The sequence below is a fragment of the Lutjanus erythropterus genome, chromosome 4 (genome assembly GCF_056507025.1).
Source record: "Lutjanus erythropterus isolate fLutEry1 chromosome 4, fLutEry1.hap2, whole genome shotgun sequence".
NCBI lineage: Eukaryota > Metazoa > Chordata > Actinopteri > Lutjaniformes > Lutjanidae > Lutjanus > Lutjanus erythropterus.
In genome coordinates, this window is record NC_139320.1 from 33,437,421 (window position 1) to 33,450,280 (window position 12,860).

A 12,860-nucleotide genomic window follows, 5' to 3' on the forward strand; every position below is an offset into this window, starting at 1 on the left:
TCCTTTAAGTGTTATATTTAGATGGAAGTGAATGTTTTTATCTAAAGAAAGTCACAGGGCATCGCTGCAGCTGTGCAGATGTTTAGTGTTGTTTCAGCAGAGGTGAACAGAGATGCTCCACTTCCTCCTCTCGTGTCTGACATCTTCCTCCTCCCTGCTGGATTCCTTTTCCTCCCATTCTCCTCCAGAACAGAGCGGAGCGGAGCAGCGTGGGTGGAGGACACGCTCCGTCACAGTCAGACTCATGAGCATCAAAATATACGATCACTGCTGCAGGAAATGATGGCAGCTATCAGTTATCAGAGCTGCTGTTCCTTAAAGGCTCCAGCCTGCACCCTGTTTTCATGTCGTAAAATATTCTTTTTTATCTTTTTTTTTAAAGCCTTTGCCACAGTGGACCTTGTCACCACAGCACTGATTTATCTGAACATGCTGTAAGTTGGTTCTATAGCTACTTGTCAGCTAGAACACAACATGTTCCTCAGTGTGTCGGATGATGTTCCCCAGGGTTCCATACTGGGACCATTGTTGTTCTCTATATATTTACATCAGGGTTTTGTGACCTTTATGATCAAAGGAGACATTTTTGGCCAAAAACAAACCCATGTCTGCCTTATGGAGGCCCAAGAAGAAAACAATTATTGTTCACAGATTTTGGAAAATTTGTCACATTTCACTTGATTTGTTTCTTTTTTTGTTTTCCAAAAAGGATTTTTATTTTCATTTCACCTTATGATCAGCAGGAACAATATTATCAATATGTGTATTATGATAGCTAAACCAATCAACCAATTAATTAAAAAATAATAAGTGTTTGTAACATTATAATGAGAGCAGGTTGCCAATTAAAAACACATAAATATCTCAGTTTTTACTCTAAATTTATCTTGTATCTGTGATTTGTATAGGACATTTTGACAACATAAAGACATAAAGTGTAAAAGGAACCCCAGACAAAGTTAAAAATAAGATAAAACAGGTAAAAGTTACTGATGCAGTTTAAGATATTCAAAAGCTTCAGATGTTTTTAATTGAGAGGCAAACAGAAAAATCTCCAGTCTTTATTTAAAAGAACTGAGAGGTGCAGTTTTCTGTAAGTTTGTTCCAGATATGTGAAGCATGAATACCGAAAGCTGCCACTTGACGTTTCGTTTTGACTTTGAGGACAGAAAGTAGACCTGTCCCAGACCTGAGACATCTGGACGCTTTGTAACATAGCAGAAGATCAGAGATGCATCATTCAGAACTTTATAAACTGAAACATTAAATAAAACTCGACAAATCCATCTTGGTTTCGTCTTTCCACTGTTTCAACAACCAACTCTGGTTTGGTAGAAATTAACTCTTTATTTGTTAGAAGAGAAAATGCCAGCAGTGAGAGGGAGGTGAGACATCAGACAAACAGAGACAGAACATTTAAATATTTAATCTAGAATCTCTGTTTCTACCAAATAATCCAAATAAATGTTGGCAGTCGTGGATACAGGTTATGACAAACGTGAAGGTTAAGGAGTTTCATCATTCTGATGTCTGTTGTGGTCATCTGATGCATATTTCTAAAAAAATATTATTTCCCCCATCAAACACACACACACACACACACACACACGCACGCACACACGCACGCACGCACGCACGCACGCACGCACGCACACACACACACACACACACACATAAAGCTGTGTAGGTGGTCACACTGGGAGAGAGAGGAAGGACGGAGGGGGTTGTGATACTAAAAGTGGAAAGATGGGAAGCTAAAAAAAGGACGAAGTGAGAACATCTGTCTGTCCAACATCAGTCTGAGACACGTCCTGTTATCTGCTCAGACAGAGAGACAGACAGAGAGACAGACAGGTGGACAGACAGAGAGACAGATGGTGTTGGAGTGTGAGACAGAGACACAGAAGTGTTTCATCAGAGGAAGCTGGATGAGTTCAGTGTCACCGGTCCCTGATGACTAAAGATCTTTTATTCGGTTGATCTACTTTTTCTTTGTACCGTTCAGTAAAAAATCATCTCTTCTCAATAAATACATACAACTTTATTTTATTCAAATTAAATAAACTTAAAATCTTTATTAGCTTCGTCTTCCTGCAGTCCTCATAAAATAACTCATAAGAAGACTGACGGCACACAGACGTAACGAGGACGTACAAAGAAATCAGTTTAGTCCTCATTTACATGTTAAGAGAAGGACATCAAAGTGTCAGATAAGTTCATCAGAGCATGTAGACAAATGACCTGATAACTTGATCATGAAATGAACACATCATACATCAGCTGACATCATGTTCTGACTCTTCAGTTTTTGTTAAAGTGATTTTTTGAGAATCTTAAAAATATAAATTAGCTATAGATTTGTTTAATGCATATAGGTCATGTGGCTCACTGGCTGGAGGCTGTAGTATAAACCATTGGTTCCCAGCTTGAGGTCCGGGACCCCTTAGGGTGGGCGCCAGAAATCACGGGTGGTCCTTAAAAGTTTGTTTGCTCTGAGATCCTCAAAATCAAGTCTGCTCATGTTAACTTAAATCAGGGTTCCTACACCTTTTCCAAACTCAAATTCAAGCACATTTTTCAAAATTTACAAAACCTTTCCAAAGTTATGCTCAGGGTACCCAAATGTATCCTGGTCACTAACTTAAAACAAACTTTATTTTTACAGTGTTTCTCTGCTTCTCTCAGTCTTGAGCAGAAAAAAAACATTACTAAAGGTGACGGTGGTCTGAAACAGTGTGACAGGTACTGACTGTTCTGAAAGCACAATTCACACCATCAAATCTCAAATACCCACAAACCAGAAGGCACCCCCACCCTTCACACCCTTCACACCCTTCACACATCTCACCACTAAACTCCAATATTACATGTCTAACTTCAGCTCCATCACACTTGGTAATTATTATTTATGAATATTTATCATTTTGGTAGTACATAAACACAGAGTACTTATATTTACTGTTGTATTGACAGTAATTGTTGTGTATGTTTTTGATATTGTGTTATGGTAAGACATTACTGTTCTTTACTGCCCCTCTGGGGACAAATAAAGTTTTACTTGACTTTATTTATTTGACATTAAAGTTTCTGAGGAACTGGATTCAAAAAGGAGACTTGAATCTGGACTCTGGTGGGAATGTGCTATAAATATTTTGGGAGTTTCTCAACATAAATCTGGTGATATTCTTTATTCTTACAGACAATAAATCCCACATGCAGGTCAGAACCAACAATGAATTTGTTCCACTAACATGGATCCTGATCTGTGTGTGTCGTGTCCCCCTGAGCTCCACTGTTCAAAACATAAAAATAAAATATGCTGTGCAGAGAGATGCTCCTCTCCTGAATGGGCGGCATATAGAGAAAAAACAGAGTTATCTTTCAGGGGGAGTCACATGAGAAACTGATCAGGCTGCTGTGGTTCAGACACAAATGATTTCAGGTCCTAATAATGACCAGATCTCTAATAATAGAACAGTCACAGGTGATCTGTGTAGGACCAAAAGTAGAAGTTATTTTCTGATGAAAGTGATGAACTTGTGATGAACTGTGGGTTCATATTTTGTTGACAGTATCTAAAACCTGATGTTTTATAGTAGAAGAAGAACAACATAAACAACATGGATGTTCAGCACTGAGTGAATCAAGTTATAAAAGATTCAGTTCATTATCTTTACCAATGAACACAGCACTGAGCCCTTTCAAAATAAAGGTCTGATGATGTTTTAATGGTGTGCAAAATGCATAATCCATGATAACCTTGCAGGGCCACATGAAACCTTCAGTGGGCCACATCCAGCCTCCCAGCCCACATTTTGCTCAGGTCTGCCGTAGATCCTCATATTAAAAAGTATTTCTTCTAAACACGTTCTACATGTTAGAACATAGCTGCTGAAAACATGTGAAAACACTGAGAACTATGTAGTACTGAACTGTGTACCGAACAGAGCTGAAACACGTCTCTGTGACGTGTCGGCGCCGCGGTCCCCAGTATTATATAATCCCCAGGAACAGACGCACGATGATGGACAGTTATAAATGTACCTTCAGTCCAAACCAGTCCAGCAGTTCACTTCAGCTCACTTCAGTTCAAACAACCTGACACAGAGGAAATCACTGTCCTTAACTGAAACCATTATTGATTTGATATTTTGCAGTGCTCCTAATAAATGTTCAAGTGTTAAATCTGTCCTGGTTTCCTGGACAGATCATAATAATGTGAGCTTCACTAAATACACCAAAGTACCATGAAGACGTCCTGGAGCGACTATAAGAATTTGATCTTTGGAGGGAGACTCGGCTGCTGTTCTATTGGACCTTGTTTTTTGTATGTTGAAGATGATTTGGATAATTCTTTTGTTTCATGAAACTGTTTACAGGCTCGTGTAAGGAAAGGCACAGTTAAAATCAAACCACCCCCTGGATTGACCAAGAACTGAGAGAAGCAAATACCTCAGAGGAATGAGGCAAAAGTTGTCGTATCTCGGTGAGGATTCACCTCTGATATTATGATATGTAGAAAATGCAGAAATTTTGTTGCAAGAAATTACAACAGAGCTGTTGAAGAAACAATACAATAAGATTATGAAAGAGAAAAACTACAGCTTTGTATTACTTTGAGGTCACTTCCTGACAATAAATCTCCAGGATGCCATCTTACTGACAATAAACTGTTGAAATCTGCCGTGAGATATGTAAAACATCTGTTTCATCTTTGCAACAAGGAACATTTCCAACAGAACAGAAACAAACAAAAAAATCTGCTCCGTTTCCAAAGATGCTCAAACAGTTTTTGCTGCACACAACAGTCGGCCTGTTAGCTTACTCTCCTCCTTAAGTAAAATTGTAGAACCAGTAAGAAGTGACCACATTTGGTAATATATGGAATGTAATGGCCTTTTAAGGCGTGCTCAACATGCATATCATTCCACTGAAACGGATATGGATATGATCAGTGAGTGGTTAAGTGCTCTTGATAAAGACAAACTCATGTGTTCTCATCAAGTCTTGATTTTACTGCAGCATGCCATTTAAAATTGGTTAATTGTGGTTTCAGTGAGAACGCCATCAACCGGATGAGTTCCTATTAAAACATTCAATCCCTGTTAATGGCTCCTTTCCTTCCCCACACGTGCTGACATGTGGCGTCCCACAGGGGACATGTCTCGGTCCATTACTGTTTATCATACATACAAATGATCTTCCATTAGTGTCAGAGAAATCAAACGCACAAATTTTCACAGACGATCCCTGGAGGAGCAGACTGACAAACTCAGTTGGATGAATATTTGTCAAATGATTTTAAATCTGTCATCAAATGGATGGAAAACAATAAACTGCTTTTAAATGTAAATAAAACAAAAAAAAATATGATTATATGTGCAACATGAAAGAGGCATGGAACTGAACATATGGCAGTGTTCAAATCTAGGAGGTTACAGAAGTTAAATTATTGGGAGTCAAAATGTAATAATAATAATAATAATAATAATAATAATAATAATGGGGCTGTTCTATATTTAGTTATTTATTTTTATTTTTCCAGTTTAGTCATTAGCGATTTCAGTTCCCTGCATGCATTGTCCCGTCACTGAATCTCCTCCTGTTTGGTGCAGAGTAGCTCTTTGATCGTGGCTGAAAAGTCGAACTTGTCGAGGCCTGATGGCAACAAAACTCTGTCTGAACCTGAAAATCAAATAAGAAACTGAGACAGACGGAGACAGACCAGGGAAAAGCTGAGGTTCAGCTGTCTTTACGCAGAAACAGTAAAAAAAATGACTTTTTACCATGAGGACATTTCAGAGCCTGAACTGTTTCACTGCAGTAAACAAGCTGAGTCAGTACTTTTACTTTTACTCAAGTATGTGTACTTGTACTGAGCGTAGAGCCTCACAGAGCTGCTGCTATGACTGCAGAGACACAGAGACACACACAGAGAGAGAGAGAGAGAGAGAGTCAGCATGAGGAGGAGGAGGAGGGACAGCGAGACAAGAGAGGAAGTGGACACTGAATCTGAAGCAGACTTCATCTAACTGTCGGTGAACATAACGCAGTTTGAATTATATAACAGGTGGAGGCAACATCTGTATGGGAACCTGACTGAACATCAGAACATCTGGTGAGTGCACTCAGTTATACAGACAGTCGTTAATGTTGTGTCATGGGGGACAAAAATTGGACATTTTAAGAGTAAAGATTTAGAGTGTTTGAGACAAAATAGAACGTCCTCAGTGTTGTTTCTGATGGTTTACATGTACACTGAAAAAAACTTTCAAGGCAACGTACTGCAACAGAAACTCTCTAACTTTTAAGTTTTGAAATGAACTTTAAAAAGTTTAAATAAACTTGAAGTTTATCTAAAGAAGAAAAGTAGATCAGTAGTTGATAAAACTTTTTCAGAACGTAACATTTTAACTTGGGCTCAAATTTAAAAAATCAATCGTCTTTTGATTGACTTACTGATTTGTTTGCTGAACTAATGCGTGCATTCATATTTTTGTTGCACTGTATTGCAGTAAGACACACCGAGCTGCAAATTACATGAAAATAATAGAAGTAATATGCTCCTGTTTTGTTTCACCCACAGACAGAATATTCCTCTACCTCTGTAAGATCTGATTCATAGGTCGTTTTTAAATGACAGATGTGTGATTTACTGCTCTGCAACTAATGACCCTCTAATGAAGTCTAATGAGGGTCTTATGAAGAACATATTATTTCTGTCTAATTTCATAGAGTGAAGCTCGCTTTGTCTTATTAGTGCACTGGAAAATAAAATGACATATTTTAACACAACATACAAAAGAATTCTTCTGGTTCTCGTCTTTGTTAATCAAAGACTGTAACAGGGGACATGAGACAGAGGACGGGGAACAGAGGACAGGGGACGGGAGACAGAGGACAGCGGACAGGGGGCAGAGCTGTGGTTGATTTATTATTTGTTATTTATCTAAATGTCACGAGTTATAAATAGATTTCATTTGTATTTTATCTAGATAATTTTTCCATGCAAATCACTTTGTGTGCTTGTGTCATTTCCCTACAACGTAAACAACTGGCCTCTGTGTTTGCTACTTATTTCACCTCCTCTTCTCGTAACTTCATGACTTCATTCTTCAAATATTTCATTTGTTTTTCTTATAAAATCACAACTTTATCCTCATAGCAAACCCCTTCTCTCTTTCTCTGAAATAATATATACTTTTTATGGTTCAAACACAAAATAAATCAGACAAAATAAATGCATCCTTCAGATTATATTATTTATAGACACAACAGGGCAAATAGAACAAAATGTGCTTTAATTAAATAAAGCTGAATGTCTCTGATGTGTCAGGGAGGACAGACTTTTAAAAGAGAGAGTGCAGCCAATAATCTGCACACAGAATCAGCTGGACTATCTGTTTAGAGAGCGGCGGCGCAGAGCCAAACACACCATGATGGAGGATGTGACTTTCTGATGGCGGCCTTAATGTTTTCAGCTGTCTCAGGAAGGACCTGAGCTTTCTGAGTGATGGATGTGATGTGACCGTCTCTGCTCAGGTTCCAGCAGTCTGAAGGATTCAGCTCAGAGGGGATAGGGGGGCGGGGCTGTCACAATCTCGTCAATTGAAAAATAGGTCCAAACATGTGAAAACAGGTGCGCCCCACCTGTTTTCACATGTTTGGAACCATTTTTCAACCAGGGATCAATCCGACAATAATTTTTCCACTAATCAATTGGTTGTTCAGTCCATAAAATGTCAGAAAATGTTGATCAAAGTCCAAGATGATGTCCTCACATGTCTTTTTTTGTCCACAACACAGTGTACACAGAGTAAAGAAACCAGATGATTTCCATACTGAGTACCACTGATGATGATGCGATGGAAAACCACCTGAGCAGAACACGCTCTGGCTGGCTCAAACAAACAGCAGGCGTGAGCTGCTGGTCAGAGGCAGCTTTTTTTTTAAATACGTCTTAATCACCATCTCCTCTGAAATCTGAAATAATTGCATCACTTCCTGTGACAGGTCATCTGCAAGAGACTGAAAGCAGAAGCTGTCGTTGCTTTTCCTGCTGCTGATCAGCACCTTGTCTTTCTATATCACCCAGTTCACTGACTGAGAGGATGAGTCAACTTCAAAAAAATGCCAAAAACAAAAATCTATAAAGAAGAGAAACTTTAGATATATGAGTTTAATGAGGAACAGAACAAAATGTCCTGATTTGATTCCCATGAAAGCCTCAAACGGACATGTTTGCAAAAACTTTTTTAAGTGCTTCATCTTGTGATGAAGTCAATTAATTTACCTCAGTAAAACAAGCTTTGTTATCCTGAGAAAATGGGTTCATGGGTTTAACATTCAGATCAGTCCTGGACATTTAAAGCAGTCATTCCCAAACACCGGGTCGTGACCCAAAGGTGGATCACAGGATATTTTATTTGAGTTCCCAAGTACATAAAAGACAGTGGAGGAAATTCTACAAATTTAAATTTATATGTGCAGGACAGTTTTTATAGAGAGGAAAACAAGAGCCTGTTACTTCTGTCTAGACTAAAATGTCCTGGGTCATTTTCCTTATAAGTGGAAACAAAAACAGAGAGAGTCACTTTTAAAAAGAAAGTGGGTCCCCAGGAAAAAAGTATGGGAAGCCCTGATTTAAAGGTACAATATGCAACATTTTCATACAAAAAACAAAAACAAAACTTATTCTGTCCTCTGTCTCTGTTATGGAAACTTCACCTTCACCTCCTAAAAAAATATATCATTACTAAAAGCTCCGCTGCTGCAAATAAAACAGGAGAAGAAGAACATTGTCAGAACTGACTGATGGACTGACTGTGATCTTAATGCTGCTGTTCATTTCTAACATGACAACTGAACATTAAACAGTTCAACTTCACACAGCAGATTTTAACATGATGCTGTTTGACTCATGTCCCATAATGACAGAGACGTAGACATCACTTCAGCTTCAATCAAAGTAAATTGATTTTAGATTTTCCCTGATCAATAGGATAGACTGATCAGTTTTATAATCAGTGTTCTGAGCTGCAGTATCAGTAACGCAAAATTAACTTTAAATAGTAAATACTGTTCAAAGTGTCTGTAGTTGCTTCATCATTCTGTTAGTGTGTGGATGATACACTGTAAATTTAAAATACGATCTGAAGCAAACAGGGAAAATGAACGAAGGTCTCCATGGCAACTCGGTGCAAACAGTTTGTGCTCCTGTTACATTACATTTCTACATTACACGGCTTCGTTCTGTGATATTACAAACATACAGCTCAACTTTTCATTTTTCTAGATCACTGATAAAGTACTTTGTTAGGAAAAGAATTAGTTGCACCACACGAGTTTTTAAAAATCTAGTTGTGTTATTTGTATGCAGATAAAAGAGACCAGGCTGCCACTTCTGTCTGTGGCACAGGAAGATGATGTAGCTGTTAATAAGATTCTGGGTATTTAATGTCTTTATAGATGGTTGATAGTAGAGAGGTGACAAGTAAAAACCCATCTGCCTCTGCATGTGTTCAGGAAACCTGATGGTGAGTTTACCGTGGCTGTTTCATGATGGTCATGATGTTCTGACACTCAGAGCTGGGAGAGATTTCTGTCTGTTATTATGAGAAAGTTGTCTGCAGCTGTTTCATGTAAAATAAAGTGCTCAACATAAACACAGGAAGTCAGAGGAGTGTTTTAAGGCGATCCTAGAGTCCCATGAACATGATCACTTCTTTGATATATTAACTGTTTCAGAACAGGTGAGAAGCCTGAATTGAAAAATTTAGAAGTTCTTCATTTAGTTTTAGTTGAACCTTTGTGACGAAGCATCACCTGGCCTCAGCAGAGGGTTGGACACTCTGTCAGATCAAGACGGGAGCTAAAAATACCAGACCGAGGACAGGAAGACAAACGGCAGCCTGGTGTCGTCCTCCTCTGTCAGCACTGACTGTTTTTATAAGCGTGGATGGAGGACCTGAGTGTGTGTTGGACCGGGATGAATCAGCGCAGGAGGGAAGTGTGTGTGTGAACAGCGGGACAAACAGGAGTTCAAGACACTTTTTATTTGTGCATGTGTCCCAGTGTAAACAGAGGCAGCGCTGCGTGTTCACTTCATGGACATAAAAGGCTGTTGACATTTAAAGAATTATTAAGAGTCTACAGTTTAAGTTTGTTCCACAGAACCATCTGGGAAGTCGTCCTTAGAAACTGTTTGGGAAAAAGGCAAGCGCTTTCAAAAAAACACTTGGCAGGTGATTGGACGATCCATTCGAGGTCCTCCCTGCTTCAGCTTCTACATTAATGAGCTGCCTTCAGCATATACAGCAGCCGATGTTTGAATGTATGCAGATGATACAGTCATATATGTACATGAAAAACACAAGAAGAAGTAGATGAGGAAACTCCTCTTAAAGGAGCAGTTTTTAGGATTTAGTTGGCATCTAGCAGTTAGTTTGCACCTCAGCTCACCCTCCCCTTCCAAGCATGTGGGAGAACCTACAGTGCCGGCAAACTCGCTCTAAATGCAAAATTCTTAATCTAGAGCCACTGTTTGGTTTGTCTGTTCTGGGCTACTGTAGAAACATGGTGGTGCAACATGGAAGAGGACCTGCACCATTTCTAGGTATAAACAGTTCATTCTAAAGTGATGAAAACATGACAGTTATTATTTTCAGGCGATTATACAGGACTGAGATCGTAATTATGAATAGTATATATTTCATTTCTGGAACATTCTGTCAGTAGATCCCTTAAAATCTTACACTGGACCTTTAATATTGGAAAATATCACAAAACAGCTTGCAGATACTAAATTGCAGTCATTCCCAAACATTGGTTCGTTTCGGTTGTTTTACTGATCATAGGAAAAAATTAGAGCCTGTTAATTCTGCCAAACTGCACTTATTTGGTCTCATTTATGAAAAAGGCTAAATTCAACTACATTGAAATAAAAACAATAAGATGATCTGTTAACTCAGCCTAAATACATGTATTTCTCATTTATAAGGTATTTAAAATGTACATAAATTCAATAATGTCAAGATAATACAAGGTGATGCAGAAGTGGTCAGGGATTATTATTGATAAGGCCTGTTTGTTGTTTTTAAAAAGTGGGTCCCCTGTAAGAAAGTTTGGGAAACACTGTATTACATAGAAATGTTAAAAAGAAACCACTAGCATTGTGGTGAGGAACACACATGCTTTACTTGGTTTCCACCTACAATCACGGCTGTAGACTTAAAGACATCATAAATTATTCTAAAAATAAAAAGTTTCAGATGATGTTTTATTTGTTTTTAACTGGATGGATTCAGAGGAATAGATCACTAAACATTATTATGATGTTCAAACTGTGTTGTTTGTTTGTTTTCAGGGATGGATCCCCTCAACTCCACCCGCCTTTCCACCAACCAATCAGACTTCAGCAGCGTCTTCACGCACCAGGTTCTCCCGCCACTTTACTTTGCGATCTGCGTGGTGGGCGTATCCCTGAATGGCGTGGCGGCCTGGATCTTCTTCAGGGTGCCCAGTGACTCGGGCCTGGTGGTGTACCTGAAGAACATGGTGGTGGCCGACCTCCTCATGCTCGTCACCTTCCCCTTCAGGGTGGCAGCTCAGGTGGGACTGGGCGACTGGCACATCCACGTGATCATGTGCCGCTACACCGCCGTGCTCTTCTACTCCTCCATGTACGTGGGGATCCTCTTCATGGGCTTCATCAGCCTCGAGCGCTACGTCAAGATTGTCCGCCACACCTCTTCCTCTTCCTCCTCCACCTGCAGGGCCCGGCTGTGTGGTGGCTCTTGCTTGCACCTCCTGCAGAGTGTCAGCTTCGCCCGAGTGCTGGCGCTCCTCACCTGGAGCCTCCTCCTCCTCTGTGTCCTCCCCAACGTCCTGCTGACCAGTCAGCCAGCCAATGAACAGAATTCTCGTAAGTGCATGCAGCTGAAGACGCCGCTTGGCGTGCAGTGGCACCGCGTGTCCACCCTCTTCAGCGTCAGCCTGTTCTGGGTGACCCTGCTGGTCCTCGCCTTCTGCTATGCCTCCATCGCCTGCAGGGTCTACCAGTCGTACCGTCGCGTGCGCCACAACAACAGCGACATCCGGCGGAAGTCGAACCGCAGCATCTTCAGCATCCTTGCTGTGTTCTTTGTCTGCTTTGTGCCGTACCACGTCTGCCGTGTGCCGTACACGCTGAGCCAGATGCCGGGGTCGGGCTTCAGCTGGGACACTCGCTTCCTGCTGTTCCAGCTGAAGGAGGGGACGCTCTTCCTGTCGGCGCTCAACGTCTGCCTCGACCCTGTCATCTACTTCCTGATGTGTCGGACCTTCAGAGAGTCGCTGCTGAGGAAACTGTCAGGAAGAGACGGGAGGAGGTCGCTAACCGCCGACCAGAGTCTGAGCAACATATAAAGAGGAGAGGGCGGGGGTGTGAGGAGAGAAAACAAAATGGGAGACAAGGAGAGGAGACAAGAAAAGGAGACAAGGAGAGGAGACAAGGAGAGGAGACAAGGAAAAGGAAAGAGGTCCTGTCCAGAGCAACATATAGAGAGGAGAAAAGACAAGGACAAGGGAGGAGACAAGAGAGGAGAGGACAAAATATTTACCCTTAACCAGAATTTAAAGGGACAGTTCGTCCCAAAATTAAGAATCAATATTTTTCCTCTTCCCTGTAGTTCTGCTTATCCAGATTAGTTTTGGTTTGAGTTGCAGAGTTTTGGAGATATCAGCTGTAGATGTCTGACTAGAAAAAAAATACACTCAACAAAAACATAAATGCAAAACTTTTGTTTTTGCTCCCATTTTTCACAAGTTTAAGTCAAAGTTCTTAGAATTTTTCTGTGCACACAAAATGTTTATTTCTATTC

The 12,860-nt window shown here is 40.2% G+C and overlaps 1 protein-coding gene across 1 annotated transcript; it reads left to right on the forward strand.

The window, feature by feature from the left end:
* Positions 1–5,977: 5,977 nt before the first annotated feature.
* LOC146328724 (P2Y purinoceptor 14) lies at positions 5,978–12,501 on the forward strand. The gene is made up of 2 exons (XM_084716483.1): positions 5,978–6,118; positions 11,366–12,501. Exon 2 carries the CDS (start codon positions 11,368–11,370, stop codon positions 12,403–12,405), a length of 1,038 nt encoding a protein of 345 aa, XP_084572609.1. The 5' UTR covers positions 5,978–6,118; positions 11,366–11,367; the 3' UTR covers positions 12,406–12,501.
* Positions 12,502–12,860: the final 359 nt, after the last annotated feature.

Coding starts and splice junctions, on each gene's coding strand:
- LOC146328724 (XM_084716483.1), top strand. CDS start 11,368: ATGGATCCCCTCAACTCCACCCGCCTTTCCACCAACCAATCAGACTTC.